We start from the raw sequence: 21,972 nt of genomic DNA, 5'->3' as shown, positions 1-21,972 counted from the left end.
GAGTCCAAGATGAAAACATTGGCAGCTAGGATAGCACAAAAATAAAAACAACAATGAGGCCAGTGGCTCATATCTGTCATCCTAGCTACTAAAGAAGCTGAGATCTGAGGATTGTGGTTCAAAGCCAGCCAGAAATGTCCCCATATAAGACTTTTATCTCCAATGAAACATTCAAAAATTGGAAGTGGTGCTGTGGCTCTAAAGGTAGAGTTCTAGCCTTGAGCACAAAGAGCTCAGGGATAGCATCCAGGCCCTGAATTCAAGCCCTACAACCACATAACAACAACAAGTATTTACCAAGGCATTAGGAATCAATAGCAACAGATGATCTATCACTTAAGCTGTTCTTACCCTTCCAGGCACCAAGGTAATGCTGAGCTAAGAAATCCCAACTTCCCTTTATCAGTTGTGACTTTGTAATTCTATTGAACTCATCTAGGTTTCAAATTGTATTTTCTACCTCCTTAAGGACAAAAAGATGAGTAGCTTAAGAAAATGGACTCTTTTGACTGACGATTCAAGAGCAATGTGCTACTATTTGCAAACTGACTTCATGTTGTATGGCACCATTCCATCTTCAAGGACAACAGCAGAGGCCTGGATATCCTTTCAAGAAACCTTGGTGCTATTCAAGTTGGAAAAATGTTTTGCTAAGAATGAGAGTGTCACAAAGTAAGAAGGGAGAGGGATGGGACAACCTAACGCCTCTGTGCTATGATGAATGAGATGGATGTGTAAAGCTTTCTCTCCATAGACAAGAAGACTCACTATGGATGGGCTGTGAGGCGCTCTACAGACTGGCTCTAAGGCCCTTCAAGGTACAAGGGTGTGTGAGGCTTCAGTAAATAGAGCCTGTGTGCCAATCTCCTGGGAATCTTGGTCAAGTATTGATCTGGTAGGTGTAAAGTAAGACCTGAGACTCTACATTTTGAACAAGTTCCAGGGGCTGCTGTTTGCGGCCTGCCCAAGAATCTCTAGGGTACAGACTCGTGATTCTTAATCACACTTGGGCATGCATCAGAACCCCAGAGACGAACCATTAATGCACAGGTCCCACAAGGGCTTCAGATTCGATCATCCTGAATTTTTTGTCTTCTTAACAAGTTCCCAAATGACAACCAATGCTGTCTTTTGTCCTTTGATTACAATAGGATTGTGCTAAGGATAATTATTGTAGTCTGGATTTCTACCAATTAAGCAATATTATTTTTTTTCCTGATAGAAACTTTTACCTTTCTAAGTACCTTCTGTCTTTACTGATGAAGTGCTAATCATCTTGCTATCAAGCCATTTTTATAAATTTTGAAAATCCTCTTTCTTTTGCCCTTCCTGTGTGTGTGTGTGCCAGTACTGGGGTTTGAACTCAAGGCCTTATACCCAAGGCCTTTTTCACTCAAGGCTGGTGCTTTACCATTTGAGCCACATCTCCACTTCTGACTTTTTGCTGGTTAACTGGAGATAAGAGCCTTACCAACTTTTCCTGTCTGGGTGGGCTTTGAACCTGTGATTCCTAGATTTTAGTCCTTTGACTGGCTGGGATGAAAACCATGAGCCCACAGTGTCTGGCTCCAAAGGTAGACTTTCATTTGCTGTGACTTGGGTCTCTTTATGGCACACAAAGCCCGTTTGGTGAAAAGAAAATACAAATGATGTAATAATAAAAGTGATGGTGGTGGTAATACTTAAAAGTGAGCATGTTATATTACTGGCTAACACAAGGTCATGGAGAAGGACATAGATGTGATCTGTACATCAAAAAATGGAATATGATTTTCTTCTAACTGGGTTGATGGGTCAGCTGACCAGCTCTTCTGTACCCAGATAGTGGCCTGTTTACCTAGTTCTAGTTCAGCCAGCTGTCCATAACAAGTCAACAGCTGAGAGGTTGACCTCCTCCCTCTTCCCGGGGTGGGGGGATCCGGTGTTTCACTGTGCCCTGGTGATTTCCGGGAGTTAGGGGGTAGATGAAAGACAACACAGACTAATCCTATAAGTAGTTCCCAGTTGACTTGTAGAACAGAACCCATGAACAAGAGCCTGCATGTTATATAACAGGAGTACATTTGAGGGAGGAAGCTATTTACGCTAGCCACATCAAGGATACCTGGAAGTAAAACCTAGGGAAGGAAGGCAGGACAGAGTTCATCTGAGCAGAGAGCCACCATGTGCAGATTTATCATGAAGTGCCACTGTTACAGAAAAACAAACACAGTCAAGCCAGTGGAAAGGAGGAGGTGATCTGGAGTGGTCAGCTCTAGGTAGCAATCTCTTGCGTCCATCTGGTGCAAATAGCTATTTATAGCAAGGCTTGTAGGCCCTGTTTCACCCAGGACTTGAAGACAATAGCTACACTGAGTTAGAATGACCGAGCTCTAGCCATAAAAAGGGTCAATGTGATTACATAGCTCTATCATCAATCATAGATCAAGGGCTCCACATCCACGAGGCGAGCAGTTCTGCTCTCCCACACTCCTGCCATGATCACCTGGCTCAGCCTAGGCCTAGGACAATGGATCAGGCCAGACACGCACTGAGTCCTTTGGAAACCTGAGCCAGAATCAATCCTTCTTCCCTTCAATGGTTTCTCCCAGGTATCTGTCATGAGGATGTAAAGTCTGACTAACACAGTCCATACAATCTCCTTCATTCAAAGCAAGACATCCAAGGGCAGAGGTAGTATCCATGTTGTTCTGGTAATAGGAGCAGCAGAAAACCAGCTTTGAGTATTAGGAGACACAACTGAGAAGAAATTGTGAAAACATATATAGAGAGATACAGAGACAGATAATAGGTAAAGAGATAGATAGACAGACAGACAGACAGACAGATAGATAGATAGATAATAAATAGAAGATAGACAAATAGAAGACAGATGGAAGCTGGGTACAAGTTGCTCGTGCCTATAATCCTATCTACTCAAGAGGCTGAGATCTGAAGCTTGCAGTTCAAAGCCAGCCAGGGAACAAAAGTCCATGAGACTCTTATCTCCAGTGAACCACCAGAAAACCAGAAGTGGCAAAGTGGCTCCAAGTTGGTAAAGCACAAGCCTGGAGCTGAAGAGCTCAGGGACAGCAACTAGGCCCAGAGTTCATGCCCCATAGCCAACAAAAAAAAAGATAGGTGGACAGATAGGAGAGAATGTGTGTATATATGTGTATGTGTGTATGTGCATGCATGATAATTGATTACTAAGGATGTACACACTGAAATGTTTTTTATTTAGTTAATAAATATTTACTGAGATCTGTGTATGGTACATAATACTCCATATAGTCAGGGAAGAAATAAGAAAATTAAAGTTATTACTCTGTGTAGTTTGTATCCTAGTGGAGTAGACGGACAATACTCAAAGAAATAATCATATAATGTCAGGTACATAAAGTGCTACAACAGGACAAAAAATAATGGGAGTTTCTAATTTAACTGAGATGGCCAAGGTAAAATGAGTGTAGCAGACAGGGAAGCAACAATGTTAAGCATAAGAAACAGCAGCAGCAAGTACAAGGAACACATGTGGCTGAACAAAGAGGGAAGTGTGGCTGGCGCAGGGTGAAACAAGGAAGATAGACACCAAGTAGCAGAGGGAGCTGGAGCCAGATCAAACCTATCTTGGAAAAAGATCCATGTGAAACAACAGGCTGTGTTCAAAGTGTGATTGAAAGCCTGATCTGATCTAGGGGGGAAAAAACTGCTTGAGGAAAAGAACTTTGTAAACAGGTTTTGGTGTGGCCCTGTGGTTTTCATGATACTACAAGGAATTGTTGGATTCCCTTTTATATCAGGCATACAGGAAGAAGAAAGAGACAAAGGCAGAGACTAGAGTAGGGGAAGGAAAAGGACAGTGAACGAGATCCTATGTAGTAAATTACCTCCCAAGCTCTTCTTTGTACAAGTTGGAGACCAACTGGTTCCCCAACAACTAAGTAGATACTGGACTTGCCTTTTGTGATGTTAATGAAAATATCTGTTCATTCTAAGAAGTTTGTGGGAACAGGGGTGTGACCTAGTGATAGAGTGCTTGCCTGGCATGCACAAATCCCTGGGTTCAAATCCTCAGTCCCAGACACAGAAAAAGGTAGAAGTAGTACTGTGGCTCAAGTGGCAAAGTGCTAGCCTTGAGTAAAGCCCAAGGACAATGTCCAGGTCTTGAGTTCAAGTCCCAGGACTGACAAAAAAAAAGTTTGCAAGGCATTTTTGCTTTGTGTGTGTGTGTATGCCAGTAGGTGGGCCTTGAACTCAGAGCCTAGGCATTGTTCCTGAGATCGTTGTTGTTGTTGTTTTCCCTCAAGGCTAGCACTCTACTACTCAGCACAACGGCTCCACTTCTGGCTTTTTGGTGATTCATTGGAGATAAGAGTCTTATAGACTGTCCTTCCCCACACTGACTGAACCTCAATTCTCAGATCACAACCTCCTTAATAGCTAGGGTTGCAGGTGTGAGCCACTGGTGTCCAGTAGAATTTCATAAGGCTTAGGTTTTTTTTGCCAGTCCTGGGCTTGAGCTCAGGGCCTGAGCACTGTCCTTGGGCTTTCTCAAGGCTAGAGCTCTACCACTTGAGCCGCAGCACCACTTCCAGTTTTTTGTTTTTTTAATGTATGTGGTACCGAGGGATCGAACCTGGGTCTTCATACATGCTAAGCAAGCACTCTACCAACTAGGCCAAACTCCTGGCCCCCATAAGGCTTTTTAATGGTAGAATGATGATAAGAAAATGTTTGATTGTCTTTTTGTGTGTTTATTTACTGCTTTTACTGTTGGTACTGGGGATTGAACTCAGGGCCTGAGTGCTAGCCCTTCATTTTTTTTTTCTGCTTGAGGTTGTTGTCCTACCACTTAAGCCACCGCTCCACTTCTAGTTCTTTTGGTGGTTCACTGGAAACAAGAGTCTCATGAGCATTTCTTGCCCTGACTAGTTGCAAACTATCATCCTCAGACCTTAGCCTCCTGAGCAGCTAGGATTATAGGCTCAAGCCATGGGTATACCTGGTTTGCCTAGCCTTTTTAAGAAGCAGACCCTTGAAATGACAAGCCACAAAGATTGAAACAGAAGGCAGAGAGCCCTATGTTTCCTGTCAGAACTTGAACCATGGAAGCTTCCTTCTGGATGAAAGTATGGGCTATACAGAACCTCTGCTCTCCAGGATACTTCGTGATGATGTCATAGCCCTCATCTTTCAAGTTGGCTGGTTCTGACTGTGAGACAAGCAGTTCCACAAGAGGTGGGAAAAGGTTTATGAGGGAGGCTAGCCCTAGGCAGGTAATGAAAGTTCAGTGAGTGCTTGGAAGTTTGCTCTGTTCCCATCTGTTAGATCAAAGCACATGCTGTACCTAATTTCTGTGCTGGAGCCCTCAGTAAACTCATCCACCCAAACCTGTATTTCCTTGTAGAAGGGGGAAAATTTTTCAGAGAAAAATTCAATCATTTCATCTCAAAAAAGAAACGGAATCCGCTCTGTCTTTGAGTCATGGCTAGGAATCAGAATGAGATGAGTGAGACATTTACTTACTCAAGGAATGACACTCCCAAAACTTTTCAGTCAATGTTAAGTAACTCTTGAATGCAATATTTAAAGAATTGAAAAAATATTCCTAAATAATTTATGATGAATAATTAAAAAAAAATCTCAGTTAAGCCCAATGCCAGTAAGTTGTGTCTGTAATCCTAGCTACTCAGGAGACAGATCGGAAGACTGAGGTTTGAGGTCAACCCAGAGAGACAACTCCAAAAGACTCTTATCTCCTATTATCCAGCAAAAAGCTGGAATGAGAGGCATGGCTCATGTGGTAAACAACCAGCCTTGAACCAAAAAAGGTTCAGCAAGTACCAAAGGGCCCTGAGTTTCAAGATCTAGTACTAGCAATTAACAACTAAATAACTATAAATAACTAAATTAAGGACTGGGAGGAAATAAAATAGAATAAAAGATAAACATTTAAGACAAGAGAGGAAACTACTAATATTCTCTCCTACCTTCAGTGCCATTAATATTCTCTGAGTCTTTTCAATCCTAATTCCAGGGAGCAAGGCTCAGGAACCCATCTTGGGCTTGCTCAAGGCTAGCGCTCTACCACTTGAGCTACAGCACCACTTCCAGCTTTCTCTGTGTATGTGGTACCAAGAAATCAAACCCAGGTCTTTGTGCATGCTAGGCAAGCATTCTACCACTAGGCCACGCTCCTGGCCTAGGGCCCTGTCTTTTCTAAGCTTACCAGATGATGTTTTACCTATGATTGCTCTGAAAAGGGGGTGCTTGATGTTTCTCTATCTTTCTCTGCTTGCAATCTGTCACAGACTAAGACATCCCCATATTGCCCTGATCCAGAGAGCCAAGGGCTAAGGGTAACCTACTGATCTCACCTAGCAACTTGGGAACTCAGTGAAACAGCTTGCAAAGAAACAGAATCCTGCCAACATCCACACGAATGAGGAAATGACCCCGGGCCTGACATTTAACTATAGCCTTGAACAAAGAGCTTGAGTAGAAGACTCATTTTTAGTGATACCCAGACTCCTGAGTAGCTAGGATCACTGATGTGAGCCACTAGTGCCCAACTGCATTCCCAGAAGTTTTACCAGTTAATCAGATTTATCTGTCTCAGCTAGCTTTAAACCTTGATCCTGAGATCTCAGCTTCCTGAGTAGCTAGGATTACAGGCAGAAGCCACTGGCACTATGCTACTTTATTCCTTTTTCATGGCCAAGTAAGACTTCATTTAAAAATAATAATTTAATATAAAATTCCATTGCAAATAATTTTTCCTTTTCAGGCAGAATTTTTTCTAAAAGAAAAAATCTACAAAGGGGTTTCAGTTCAACAAATCAGTTCACTTTTTTTTTAAAAAACCACTGAACATGTTAACCCATTTTAAAGATGCCCTAAAAATCATATGTATCTGAATGACAGCTCAATGCCATTTCAGTGTGGGCAGATATTTGTCTGAATATTATAGATATTCTGTACCTGACAAGAGAACTCCTCCCTCCAAGCAGCTCATTAAACATTTATTTCAATCTCATATTAGCTTTTGCTATAGAGTAGCTCTCATGATAACAAGGCATTGAGGAAATAATTTGCCTCTCTATTCACAGCTGTGTAGTCAATACTATGATTTATCCATTAGTCTATTAGACGCCCAGAGTCAAACAACACAGTTGTGAAACCACAGGAATCCAGACAGGTGAGACATGGCTTCAATCTGGTGAGAAGCCACTTCCCAACAGATCAATGGACCTGACTCCAGCCCAGACTTCTGTCAGTGTTACATTTGGCTAGCTGCGAGTGTGGTCTAGTGGTAGAGAGTTTGCCTAGCATGCATAAAGCCTTGGGTTCGATTCGTTAGTACGACATACACAGAAAAAGCCGAAAGTGGCTGTGTGGTTCCAGTGGTAAAGCACTAGCCTTGAGAAAGCTCAAGGACAGTGCTCAGGCCCTGAGTTAAAGCCCTAGGACTGGCACACAAAAAAGTTGCATTCGGACCTCTCATATGCCTCATTCTACAATCACAATTTTTCCCCTGTAAATATTTGTTATTGCAAACACTGTGTTATACCACTAAATATCTTCTAGAAGATGATTTCCCTCTGATCCTAGAGATTGAGATTACACAGCTGGAAATCTATGTCACAACTTCCTTGTCCCAAGAGATATACTTTTTCCTGTCACCTTCCCTACTGAGGGAATGACTACAACGAGAGGCTGGCTGGGGTTCAAAGGCAGGGCCTCCCTCATAGCAAGACAACTCTCAGATGTCATCTCATCTTTAGGACCAGCAGTAGGGGAAGCTGAGGCCTTATCAACAGTCCAGTCCAACTTCTTCGTTGTTTTTCTTAAGGCCTGGGTGCTGTCCTTGAGCTATTGTCCTCAAGGCTGGTGTTCTACCACTTGAGCAGCCACTCTGCTTTTTTTGGTGGTTAATTGGGGATATAATGCATCCTACTACAGACAGAAAGAGAGAGAGAGAAAGAAAGAAAGAAAGAAAGAAAGAAAGAAAGAAAGAAAGAAAGAAAGACAGACAGACCCTAGAGAAGTGAAAATAAGGCCTGAGTCAGACACAGCTATAGTAGATTAGTCATCAGAGTCCTTATGAGAAAGAAAGAAGGTTGTAGCTAAAATAATTTCAAGCATGAATCTAAGGCAAAACAAAGGAGAGAGGTGAACAAACAACAGGGCAGGAATGGACAAGACCGGACATTTCACTGAATCAGGAAGCTGGCACAATTTAATGGTGTGGGCTGTAAGCTGTAGACAGAGTCTTCTTTCTCAGGTCACTTGTACATATGACAAGGATTAGCATGAGAACTCTACGTCTGCCCTGGGCTGGACAATGTAACCATGCTCATTGCAAAAATCTCACCCACCAAAAATGAGGCAGTGAGAAGGAAAGAGGTAAAGAAGGAAGGTAGGAAAGGAGGAAAGGAGGGAGGAAGGGAGGGAGGGAGAGAGAGAGAGAGAGAGAGAGGGAAGGGATTGGCAGGGAGAGAATATGATAGCTAAGAAAACTTTTGCTATATCTCTTAAGTGTCTAACCCTAACACACACACACACACACACACACACACACACACACACACGCACACACCACTAATTCTTTTTTCTCTTTTTTCTTTTGCCAGTCATGGGGCTTGAACTCAGGGTCTGGGCACTGTCCTTGAGCTTTTGTTCAAGGCTAGCACTCTACCACTTGAGCCAGTGCCTTTTCTATGTATGTGGTACCAAGGAATCGAACCAAGGGCTTCATGCATGCTAGGGAAGCACTCTACCACTAAGCCACCTTCCCAGTCCACAACACTAATTCTTCATTCTAATTTCCCCATGCCAGAAACACCACAGGTCTCCCACACTGCATTCCAGGACATTCCATGACCACATGACAATAGCAACCTGCAGTGATGGGTATTTGTAATAACTCTCCCAATAGGCTGTGGGCAAAACCATTATTCCCTCTCCACCCTTGCAGCTCAGAACTTCAGAAGAGACAGCTTTTTTCCTCCAACCCCTAGGAACTCCCAAGTCATCAGTGTCATCTTAGCCTACATAATAGGACTAACAGGAAGTGTCGGGGGGGAATGAAAAGCTGAAGTTCCTCTCAGACTAGCTCATCTTCTAGAATCCTCAGTGAGGTCATGGCTGGAGAGGCAAGGGCATGGCTCACCCCCAAAAGAAAGGCTGATAGGCCAAAGCAGAGGACTGGTAACTAGGTGTCCTGGGCTTCAGGTTTAGAAGTGAACTCCCAACTTAATTTTGAGATGCTCCCCTAATGTCTTCAGGGGTGGCCAAAACTTGTCAATAAACTTATTTTAGGATTTGTTTGGACTTTGTCGTGTGTGTGTGTGTGTGTGTGTGTGTGTGTGTGTGTGTGTGTGTGTGTGTGCTGGTACTAGGGGTCTTGAGCTTAGGGCCTTGCATGCTTGTCTGGCTTTTTTTTTTCCCTACTTAAGGCTGGCATTCTACCACTTGAGCCACACAGTTCCACTCCCAGCATTTTTTGTGGGTTAATTGGAGATAAGAGTCCCATGGGAACTTTCCTGTCCAGGCTGGCTTTGAACTGAGATCCTCAGATCTCAGCCTCCTGATTAGCTAGGATTACTGGTGTGAGCTAGGATTACTTTCTAGTGAGAGATGGCTGTTTCCATCAATTTAAAAACGAAACAACGACGTGGGTTTGATTACAGAAACTAATAAAGTATTCTCTAAATAATGAAAAAAAAAACAAAAACAAACACCACCACCAACAAATCCTCTACTGGCTATTTGAGAGCTTATAAAGACCACATGGCATGTGTGATAGGAAGAGGCTCTCTCATCTTTTCCAGATTTCTCTTCCTACAGTTGTAGGATTAGTAAATAAATATAAATGAATATTGCTGGCCTAACCCTTCCAAAGCCAGGCTACGTAGTTCCTTTTCTTGAGTGGCCCCATAAAAACTAACAAAAATATCGCAACCCAAAATTAAAGCTAAAAGTTAAGCTGAATATCAAAGAAACACATGCCCTGTGTGATTTTCAGTAACAGTTTCACCTTCTCTGGGCCTCAGTGGAGCTTGGGACACTCTTGAACTCTGAAATATTTGGACACGATTTGCATGTCAAGCCCCGCCTCCAGCTTCCTGAAATTTTACCGTGTATGAAGGTGGCTCCTCCCCTCTCTGTCAATCCTTTGGTTAAATAGCTTCTCTTCTGAGCCAGTGAGAGCTTCAACTCTCCTGACCTGTGCCACCGACAGCTTTCCTCAACATGGTCCCGGTTCTTTGCAAAGCTCTAACAGCCAGCCGGGGCTTTCTGCTTCTTCTACTCTCCCTCTGGCTACACCAAGGTGCTGTAGGCAAAGAGTTGAAGTTTGCAACGTTGGTAAGTACACTTTTTTCACTGCTTTTCCTCTGAAAACCCTGTTATCCAGCAGAGTCATTGTTTTCTTTTCACCCCTGAGTTGTCTCTCCAGCGAGGAGGCACTGTACAGACGCCAAGTGAATAATCAAGTTTCACAAGTTCCTCTTAATGAAGACATGACATGCCTTAACCACAAATGAAAAAAAAAAAAGTTTTGCCGACTTTTTCCATTTGCTTTTTGCCTATATTGTTTACTTAGTTGCTTTAGAACTCTCTTGAATTCTGATTTCCTTCAGTCAACCAGACCACACACCACACAGCAGGTGCTGTTTATATAGTAAGAGATAACTTGGCCTCATTGACTTTAATTATTTGTTTGCAAACCAAGAAAACAGTTTTTTTTTAAAAAATTAAATAGTTCCTTCTGCTTACATTGGTTAGAAAATAGAAACACATACTTGTAAATGGCCTTTGCAGCATCAAAGAGAAACTAATCGCAAGAGTTTTAAAACAACTTCCTGAAGTATAGATCTAGTTGATCGTAAAAGTCAGGTTTTTCTCTACCCTGTCTCTGTGTCTTTTTTTTTCAGTTTTATCAACTTTTTAGGTAGGCAAAATGCTATATGTTCATTTCTACCTACATGGCAGTTTGTCTGTGCCTTATTTTTACCCCCATCTATTTCATTCCCTCTCCACCTTTCATTTTCTTTCAGAAGCTCTCTCACTTGCTTGCATTGCCATATATATATTTTTAAATTTGATATGGTGAAAATGGACTGATAAGTTAATTTTCCTCCTGTAAGAACACTCAAAACTATTTTTGTCATTTGGAGGAAGGTTATTTTTTTCTAATATAAAACTTAAACATGGAGTTTTCTCTAAGCATATTCAGGGATTTCTTCTTTACTGTCTACAAAACAGATGATAACCATATGTTTATGTAAATCATGGTTCTTAGTCTAGTACATCTTGACTAGGTCAGGCATCGACAATGATAGAGACAAAAACCAGAGAATCGTACCATCAGTTGACTTGGGGACAATTTGCCAGCTGTCAGACTGGTGGGCAGGAATGAAAATAAGATAGTCAGGGCTGGGAGTTTGGCCTAGTGGTAGAGTGCTTGCCTACCATGCATGAAGACCTGGGTTAGATTCCTTGGTACCACATACATAGAAAAAAGCTGGAAGTGGTGCTGTAGCTCAAGTGGTAGAGCTCTAGCCTTGAGAAAGCCCAAGGACAGTGCTCAGGCCCTAAGTTCAATGCCCCAGGACTGGCTATATATATATATATATACATATGTACTTTCCATAAGGAAATCCACAGAGCTACAATTTTCCTTTCATCCGTGGTCTTGATTTTTTTTTTTTTTTAGTTTTTAACAATGTGAGTGATTCTTTTAAGAGAGCCTAGGGACTATGGAAATTGTGCTGTGTTCTGCTGTTCTGGTCACACCATCTCTGGGACAAGCCAGCAGAGGGGCACTCATTAACATGGTATACTAAATTCCAGTTTGATGTATATAGGACATTTTCTCCCTCTCCTCACCCACAGCCCAGAGTAACTTTACCCATCAAACAAATGGTTATGGGAATTCTCTTGCTCACCCCCACCTCCACTCTGTTAAAACGAAGCCTACAAGTTCATTCTTTTTGTTGTTGTTGTTGTTGATGATGATGTTTGTGTGTGTTGAGCTTTTGTGCTCAGTGCTAGCACTCTCAACCACTTGAGCCCCAGCTCTACTTCCAGCTTTTGGTGATTCACTGGAGGTAAGAGTCCCATGGGCTTTCCTGCCTATGCTGGCTCTGGACCTGGATCCTCACATCTCAGCCTCCTGAGTAGCTAGTATGACAGGCATGAGCCATAGGCATCTGCTAGTTAACTCACAAATGGAGACTACAAGTTAATTCCTCCCTAAAGTAAACCCAAATACAAAGGTAGCACTCTCTTGGAACTAGAAACAAGGAAGCTAACAAATATTGCATGAAGGGAATGTTAACTGTTTTCTTCCAAGGTTTGTTCCTAGTCTTTAACAAAAAACTTTGCCCCATTAACTTAAGCTCCCCACACACACAAATCACCCTCTTCTTTGTAATAGTTATACAGACTATATAACTACAAATGATTAAGCTGTATATTTAAGATTATCCTTAGAAAATTATCAAGAAAACCAGATTAAAAGTACCAATGTCAGCCAGGCACTGGTAACTCATGCTGTAATACTAGCTACTCAGGAGGCTGAGATCTGAGGATCTAATTCAAAGCCAGACTGGGCACAAAAGTCTGAGAGACTCATCTCCAGTTAACCACCAGAAAACCGCAAGAGGCACTGTGGCTCAAAGTGGTAGAGCACTAGGCTTGAGCTGAAGAGCTCACAGACAGTGCTCAGGCCCAGAATTCAACTCCCCAACTGACAAAAAGAAAAAAAAAGTACCAATGTCTAGCTAGGCACCAGTGACTCACACCTGTACTTCTATCTACCCAGGAGACTGGGATCCGTGGACTGTGGTTCAAAGTCAGCCTAGAAAGTATTAAAGATTTGGAAACTTTAAAAGGAGTATGAGGTGCAAGGACTAAAGAACTTATAGCACTCTGTATTACACAGTACAATATAGAACTCTAGGTAAGAGTACAAACCCAAGAATCACATGAGCTTGACTGTTAGCACAGTCCCTCATGAGATGTGTGATTTTAGGTGACTTAGTCTCACCACTCCTCAATTTCATCATCAGCAAAATGGGGATAATAGTACCTCAAGGATTTGTTGTGAGGCTTCAGATGACATGAAAAAGTGCTAATAAGCCTAATAAATGCCCCAAAGGTGGTTAGCTAATATTAAAGTGGCACATACGTACAATTTCTCTGTATGTGTTTTACAATGTTCACATAGGCAGTTAATTAAAATGCCAAGCATTTTCCCATAATGACTCCCTTTATTTTTTTAAATATCTTTTTTAAAGTTTCACCAGTTTTCTTCTCAACTTTGGACCTCTGGCCTGATCAAACATACCATCAAAAATATGATTCTGAGCCTGGTATTGGTGATTTACTCCTGTAAATAGCTACTCAGAAGGCTAAGTGAGAGATATGAGGATCACAATTAAGCTTGGAAAGGAAAGTCAATGAGACTTTTATCTCCTTTAATGACCAGAAAAGCCAAAAGTGGAGCTACGGTTCATACAGTGTAGTGCAGGCCTTGAGCAAAAAAGCTCAGGGATAGTGCCAGGCCCTGAGTTCAAGCCCCAATACTAGCACACACACATGTGCACACATGTCCATACCCACACACAAGTATACATAACTGTTATCGAGAGTCACACAATCTGTTCAGATTCTACTTTTTGACTTATTGATCCATTGACTTCCTTTAAGACATTTGTCTGGAAGAAGCTACTGCCCTTTTGTTTGCCTTTGTTTTCATTGTTCAGATTTGAATAATGTTTATCTACAGGCATGAACTTCTTCAGAACTACAAATCTTTGTTGTTTTTTTTTCACTTCAATTAAAGTAGAACTGCAATGATAGGCAACAGGTTGTAAACAACCACCAGATGCCAGGCACTTACTTTCCTTTTTGCTTTGCTTTGTTTTGTTTTGCTTGTATTTTGAGTCTTTCAAAATTCCCTTAAGGCATATAGTATACTATCTTAATATTTATTGCATAGGAGTTAAAAAATAAAAGCTAGAACTTGTCTTCAGTAGACTACTGACTCAAGATGTAACTGTGATAGTGGTGTATCAACAACTTCTGGCTTGCTGGGAGTGTGGCCTAGTGGTAAAGAGTTTGCCTAGCATGCACAAAGACCTGCGTTCAATTCCTTGGTACCACATATACAGAAAAAGCCAAAAGTGGTGCTAAGGCTCAAGTGGTAGAGCAAAAGCCTTGAGAAAGTCCAAGGACAGTGCTCAGGCCTAAGTTCAAGCCCTAGGACTGGCATACACACACAAAAATACCTCTGGCTTGGCACAGGTATCTCATGCCTATACTCCCAGTTATTCTGAAGATCTGGAGGACTACAGTTCAAAACCAAACCAGCAAAACTCTGGGCCGGAGGCATAGCTCAAGTGGTAGACAAGGCCCTGAGCCCAACCTCCAGTGCCATGAGGAGGAGGAGGAGGAGGAGGAGGAGCAGGAGGAGGAGGAGGAGGAGGAGGAGGAGGAAGAAGAAGAGGAAGAGGAGGAGGAAGAAGAAGAGGAAGAAGTACTTGTTTATTAAATAGATAATTCTACTCCCAAGGAGCGAAGGGTCAGTCAGCTGTGAACGGAATCAGTAAAAGTACATCCCGTATTCACCATGAGAAAGGTTGGATGAGACAAATAAGACCTTTGTCCAGAACCCAGGAGGAACAAGAGGCCTGTAGGAAATGGAAATGCTCTACAATGAACACACAAGTGGGGGAAATACAGCAGAAAAAGTGTGGCTGGCTTTCCAGTTTCTAGGTCACATTTCAAATCCCCGCTTTGATAAACAACCACTCACTGGGTCACCCTGGGAAAATGAACTTAAATGTTCCATGCCTCAGACAAACATTTGCTTTGTCCTGGAAAGGTGCTAGTTCGACTAAACAGTTTTTGTTTTCCTGTGCCACACAGTGTGTCAGTAGTAGAGTCGACTACAGGTCAGATAGAAAGAAGCATGACAACAGTTTTTTTTAACAAAAGAAAAGAAAATGAAAACCCACAAAAAAAAAATAGTACTAGGGAATGAAGTTAGAACCTCAAACTTGCTCAGATGGCACTTTACTACTTGAGCCATGCCTCCAGCCTTGTCTTTGGATGCTTATTTTAGAGACAGAGTCTAGCCACAGTTTCTGGCTGGGTTGGTCTCAAACTGTGATCTTTCAGATCTCAGCCTCTTGCGTCTCTAGGATTATAGACATGAGCCACTGCTTAGCTCTCACCAACGTTTTTTTTTCTGGTGCTAGGGATCGAACCCAGAGTCTTGAGCAAGCTAAGCATGAGCTCTAACACTGAGGCACCTCTCTCTGCCCCCACTGGAAATGTTAGTTTCATTTCTGACTCTCCTCATTTAACTCTACATGATTTAGAACGAAGGGGTTTGTTTTGTTTTTATGAAGTCCTCTCAAATATTCTTCTCCTCTAAGACTAGAACTTTGTGTGCATCAGCATGTGTTATATCAGAAGAAAACCAAACCTCACTATAGCAACCAACTCCCAAAGGTAACACAAATTACATACTGGATTTTTAATTTTTTATCAGTTGTGGGGCTTGAATTTGGGGCCTCGGCACTGTCCCTGAGTTCTTTTGTTCAAGCTTCACAATGCTACTTCTGATTTTCTGGTGTTCCATTGGAAATAAGAGTCTCATAGACTTTCTTGCCTGGGCTGGCTTTGAACTGTGATCCTCAAATCTCAGTCTCTTGAGCAGCGAGGTGACAGGAGTGAGCCATCAGTGCCTGGCTTCATTCTGTTTTTAAAAACCAAACAGGTATGCATCTAAATGGCTGAATAGCCAAAAGCAGTCTCCTTAGCCAAGTGAGTTATAAAGAGCAGAACCCTGGAATATCAGCAGTGAGGACTTAGATAAACTTTCTCACTCGGACCTGTATTTAGAAGTAATTGTACCCGGCTACAATTCAGTCGGTTTGATGTGTTTCTTGGGGAGTAGTTGAAACATGCTATGGGCTGTTTGGGAGGGATATCCCATGGAAACACAAATAAACCAACTCTCTTTGGGAGAGAGGAAGGCGGAGGCAGGTGGGTGAGGGGGAGAGTGTGCAAGTGTGCACATGCTTGATAGATTTGGTACAGGTGATTGAGTGAATGAGATACACTAGGCAGTGGAGTCGGAAGCACTGTGAATTGCTTCAGTGGACTGCTTCTCCTCTGATTTGTCCCATGCTGACTTCAGTGGCCCTCAGCTGAGGTTGCTTTTGCCCTCCCCCCCCATCCTCCTCCAGGGATGTTTGGCCTTGTTCATTATAATAGACAAGTGCTCCTGGCGTTGAACAGGTTAAGAGGCCTGCAAGACTGCTACACTTCCTCCCACAAACAGGAAAAGTTCCCTACGGTAAAGAAGTAGTCCGCCAAGGTGCCAGCTGGCTCATGCCTGTCATCCTAGCCGGGATTACAGGAGGCTGAGATCTGAGGATCGAGGCTTCAGGCCAGCTGGGCCAGGAAAGTCCATGAGACTCTTATCTCAACCGAAACTACTCTGAAAAGGCCAGTAGTGGCCCTGTGGCTGAAAGTGGTAGAGCACTAGCCTTTAGCAAAAGAAGCTCAGGGACAGAGCTGAGGCCCAGAGTTCAATCCCCAGGGCTGGCAAAGTAAATAAATACATCAATAGCCAGTTCAAATCATCAGTAGGGCTAAGGTTGAGAATCACTGGCTATAGGATGAATAATCTCTTTTAAACCATACCACAGCTTAATCAGATCTGGGAATGATCACAATTATTTTGGGTGATGTGAAGGAAAAAACCTACAGATTGTTTTGGTATTTTTTTTTCCTTCAGGTATTTCGGCATGGAGACCGAAGCCCCATCGAAACGTTCCCTAATGATCCCATTATGGAGTCCTCATGGCCACAAGGATTTGGCCAGCTCACTCAGGTTGGTCAGAATGCTCGGCCAAAGGGGTGAGGGGATACAGGGGAAGCTTCTCTGCTGGTCAGTTCATTCTGTGTGCAGCCAAGACTGAGCATTGCTGTCCTTAATGGACCATTAGCTCTCATAGAGGAGAAAAGCCCAGGAGTAAATTTGAGGGCTACATCTGCCCATAGTCTACCCATCTTCTAACTCTTCCAAGAAGAGATGGGCTCCAAAAAGTCACATATACTTCCTAGTATTTGTGCTTCCAGTTCCCTGACTGTGCTTTTTCCAGTGACACCAAGAGAGTCTCCTAGACTATGGGAGCTGGGCTGTTCTGGAAACCCTTAGACTAACTACAGGATTCCCATAGGGCACTGTTTTCTCAAGCTTCCCCATGCACATGAATCACCTGGGAGGTCTCATGAAAATGCAGATTTGAGGCCAGGCATCAGTGGTTCATGCCAATAATCAGAAGGCTGACATCTGATGATCAGGGTTTGAAGTAAAGTTGAGCAGTCAAGTTTACGAGACACTTATCTCCAATTAATCACCAAAAGCCAGAGCTGTGATTCAAGTGGTAGAGCACTAGCCATGAGCAAAAAAAGCTAAAAGATAGCACCCAGGTCCTGAGTTCAAGTTTCCTATGACTGCCTTGTGCACACATGCACGTGTGCATGTGTATGTGCGTGTGCACATGCACACGCACATACACACACATAGAGCAGATTCTAAGGCACAAGGCTGATTTGTGGTGAGCTAAGATTATGCATATATAGCACACTTTCAGACAATGACAAGGGTACCAGTACACTGACTTTTTCTTTTGGTAGCACTGGGGTTTGAACTCATGGTCTCATACTTCGAAGAAGGTAACTCTACCTGAGCCCTCTTTGCTTTCATTATTTTTCCATATATAGGGTCTTCTACTTTTTCTCCAGGATAGGCCTCAGATTGGCAATCCTCTTAGCCTCTGACTCCATCTATACTGTGATTACAGGTGTGTATCACCACACAGGATGCTTGTTGACACAGAAGCTTGCTAACTTTTTTTTTTTTTTTTTTTTTTTTTTTTGCCAGTCGTGGGCTTGAGCTCAGGGCCTGAGCACTGTTCTTGGACTTTCTCAAGACTAGAGCTCTACCACTTGAGCCTCAGCACCACTTCCGGCTTTTTTCTATGTATGTGGTACCGAGGAATCGAACCCGGGTCTTCATGCATGCTAGGCAAGCACTTTAACCACTAGGCCAAACTCTCGGCCCCCGCTAACTTTTTTTTTTTTAACATGGGCTTACCTTGAACTGTGACCTTTCAGATCTCTGTCCCTCCAGTAGCTAGGAATTACAGGTTTATACAGCATACCCTGCCCTAGAGACCAACTAACAAGGATCTGGAGGTCAAGTGTCAGCCCTTAGCCTGGGTGCTTTCCATCATCATAATGGTGAGTGGGAAATCTTTCTGGCACTGATTCTCAATGCATGCTCACTGGACAGCAACACGACACACCTGGAACCTTGTCAGGAATGCAGATTCCCAGGTTCTGTCCCATACACAGTGAATCAGAAGTCTATGTTTTTGCTTTTATTTTTTTTTATTTTATTTATTTATTTTATTTTTTGCCAGTCCTGGGCTTGAGCTCAGGGCCTGAGCACTGTCCTTGGACTTTCTCAAGGCTAGAGCTCTACCACTTGAGCCTCAGCACCACTTCCGGCTTTTTTCTATGTATGTGGTACCGAGGAATCGAACCCAGGTCTTCATGCATGCTAGGCAAGCACTTTAACCACTAGGCCAAACTCCCGGTCCCTTTTGCTTTTATTTTTATTTGTTGCTTTTGTTCCCCCTATAGCTAGGTATGGAGCAGCATTATGAACTTGGCCAGTATATAAAGAAAAGATATGGAAAGCTCTTGAATGAGTCCTATAAACGTGAACAGGCAAGTTGGGGAGTTCACTCTTAATGCATGGAAAAAAGCTTCCTGGGTTCCTTTTTGGCGGGGTTGGGGGGTGGGAGGAGGAGAAATCTGTATAACTTAGAGATTTCATTTACAAATGAAATTGTTTATAGGATTGTTTATAGATTTTTGCCTATAGGATGGGGCTCTGCCCATTAAACATTTGCATGGATATAAGTTCGAATCTTTATGGACACCTGTATAGATGTGTTGACTTGGCAAGTAGCTACTTCTTTGTTGGTGCTATTTGGTCAATCCAGCCACTGGCCTACCAAATTGCCCTGTCCTGTGGTATGGTGATAATATTGTCCCTAACAGATATGATAATGTCATAACAGGTTCTAATGATGATACTACCCCGAGCCTGCTTGTATTTCAATGTGGATAGAAAAGAACCCCTAACTAGGCTTCTGCTTCTGATGTTTCTGCGTGCTAGGTGTATATTCGAAGCACTGATGTGGACCGGACTCTGATGAGTGCCATGACAAACCTCGCAGCCCTGTTTCCTCCAGAGGGAATGAGCATCTGGAACCCCAGCATCCCCTGGCAGCCCATCCCTGTGCACACTGTGTCCCTGGCTGAGGATCGGGTTGGTATTCTGGGAGACAGCCACGAGGCTGTGCCCATTTCTATGTGCCTTGAACTATGCCACTCTAAGTTCTCTTTTGCCAGTCCTGGGGCTTGAACTCAGGGCCTGAGCACTGACCCTGAGCTGCTTTTTGCTCAAGGTTAGCACTCTACCACTTGGGCCACAATGCCACATCAGGTTGTTTTTTTTTCTTCTGTGTATGTGATACTAAGGAATTGAACCCAGGACTTCATGCATGCTAGGCAAGCACCCTACCACTAAGACACACTCCCAGCCCCTATTTTTTTTTTGTCTTAAATAAAGGTACAAGGGACATTAGCAGACATGAAAAAGATTTTTTTCCCTTTGAATCTTCATGACCTATTTGGTTTGGCCACCATTTCAATGTGTGTCAATTTGTCTCTTGTGCACGTACGCACACATGCACACATGCATGCACACGCGCACACGCGCACACGCGCGCACACACACACACACACTCCACTTTCAACTGTCAGAATTTTAAATCCCAACACAAGTTCGTTGTCCACTTCTGGAAATATCCAAAGATCTTCCCCTGCCTAGCCAACACTCCTCCTGCAACTAAAATCTGCATTCTCAGGTCAGCAAACAAAACAGCATCAGGTACTAAAAAGAATGATCCCAATAAAAGAGAAAGTGTCAAATACTACTCTCTTCTCAAGAGACAGATGGCAGATAAGAACAATAAGATGAAGTCAGGAGTAACCAGTCTGTAGATTTTAGTTATAACTATAAATGACTGAAATGGAACCTCACTTTAGGGTGATGCTTTTGTCCTTAGAGGCTTTAAATATTTCCCCACACATTTAATATATGCCCTTATTTGAATAGTCTTCAAATTTGCAAGAACTCAGTGAAGGATTAACAAATTTCTTAAAATTATTTCCAGAAACTCTCATTTATTTTTCCCTACTTCCTAAGGGGGGAGAAGAGTGCACAGAGATGCTAGGAATTGAAATAAAAAATTTTAACTTATTGGCACAGTTTCTTTGGCAAAGCTCTCTGGCAATCTAAGGTTTTATGATCTTTCTTTTGTTTTCAGCTGCTCTACCTGCCGTTAAGGAACTGCCCCCGTTTTCAAGAACTTGAGAGCGAGACTTTGAAATCTGAGGAATTTCAAAAAAGACTTCACCCATACAAGGTTAAAAGTGGCATTATCTTGTGGGGTACTAGGCTTTGAGGGCCAAAGCAAATGATGAATGTTTACTTTCTTGAAAGTGCACTCTGAGGCAAGTTTCAGTGGTTCATGCCTGTATTCTCAGCTACTTGGCAATCTGAGATCTGAGTTTAAGCTAGATTTACAATATCTGAAAATCAATGCCGTGCCTCTAGGTTTCTTACATTTGGACCTTATTTTCTTCTTTTATCTATTTGCTCTGGCAATGCAGAGAGTACAATGTTGTTACAACATGGTGCCCTTACAATGTTTCAATGTTACAATGTTGTGATACTACAGGGTTGAGATGCTACAATGTTGTCATGTTACAATGTCATGTATTACACTGTTGTAGGCTTACAATGTTGTTACATTCCAATTTGGCACTACTCCAATGGCAGTAAGAGCATCCTTTCCTTATCCCATGTTTTTTTTTTCTTCCAATTAAGTGTGTTAGCTTTTGAAGTAGATACATTTTTTTTTCCTTCCTTCCTTCTTTGTGTGAGTGTGTGTGAGTGAATGTACCAGTACAGGGGTTTGAACTCAGGGCCTACATCTTGTTTATTTAGCTTTTTCACTCAGGGCTGCTAGAACTCTATTATTAGAGCCATGGCTAAATGTTGGGACTTTTGCTGGTTAATTGGAGTTTCAAAAAAAATCCCATGGACTTTTCTGACAAGGCTGGTTTCAAACTAGAACCCTCATATTTCAGCTACCTGATTAGCTAGTATTTACAGGCATGAGCCACCAAAACCTGGCTTACATTTTCCTGAAGTTAAGGATATATCCACCTTTCCTATCTTCTTAAATATTTTAAAAACTCAGTTGAATATTTTTAAAATTCAATATTGGTGTTTAACATTTTAATGGTCATATCCATGTTTTAATATAATGAAGTTATCAGGTATTTTCCTTTTGGATCACTTAAACTATATTCATAAATATACTAATGCTGAATCATCTTTATCTTTCTCAAATTAAACTTTATTCTTTTAGTATGACATTGAATCACTTGCTAATTTAACTACTCATTTTCATGATTTTTTTTGTGGTGGTACTAGGGTTTGAACTCATGTCCTCTACCCCTGAGCCACATTTTCACCCCATGTGCTGATCTAAACCAACTAAAGTTGGTTTGTGTTTCTGGGCAGTTTTTGGTCACTGTTCAATATTTTAGCAAGATCACATTATGAAGCTGGACACTGGTGGTTCATGCCCACAATCCTAGCTACTCTGGGGGCTGAGATCTGAGGATCATAGTTTGAAACCAACCCAGACAGGAAAGTCTATAAGACTATTATCTTCAACTAACCACCAGAAAACCAACTAACCACCAGAAGCTCAGTGACAATGCCTGGGCCCTGAGTTCAAGCCCCATAACAAC

At 42.3% G+C, this 21,972-nt stretch overlaps 2 protein-coding genes across 4 annotated transcripts in view; one reads left to right on the top strand and one right to left on the bottom strand.

Annotated features, from left to right (window-relative positions):
* Positions 1-21,972, bottom strand: part of Cpne4 (copine 4) — a 263,345-nt gene that overhangs the window by 227,791 nt on the left and 13,582 nt on the right. The gene's annotated exons all lie outside the window — the stretch shown is intronic.
* The window catches only part of Acp3 (acid phosphatase 3), a 29,518-nt gene continuing 17,746 nt past the window's right edge, over positions 10,201-21,972 (top strand). Inside the window, exons 1-5 of the mRNA XM_090323602.1 lie at positions 10,201-10,350; positions 16,802-16,897; positions 18,718-18,804; positions 19,259-19,411; positions 20,475-20,573. Coding sequence (XP_090179728.1) covers positions 10,237-10,350; positions 16,802-16,897; positions 18,718-18,804; positions 19,259-19,411; positions 20,475-20,573 — 549 coding nt within the window. The 5' untranslated portion in view covers positions 10,201-10,236. The remainder of the gene's footprint in view (positions 10,351-16,801; positions 16,898-18,717; positions 18,805-19,258; positions 19,412-20,474; positions 20,574-21,972) is intronic.

This window comes from Megascapheus bottae, chromosome 32 (assembly GCF_031878675.1).
Source record: "Megascapheus bottae isolate mThoBot1 chromosome 32, mThoBot2.hap1, whole genome shotgun sequence".
NCBI lineage: Eukaryota > Metazoa > Chordata > Mammalia > Rodentia > Geomyidae > Megascapheus > Megascapheus bottae.
The sequence above is the reverse complement of the archived record's forward strand: the minus strand, read 5'-3'. Positions and strand labels throughout refer to the sequence as shown.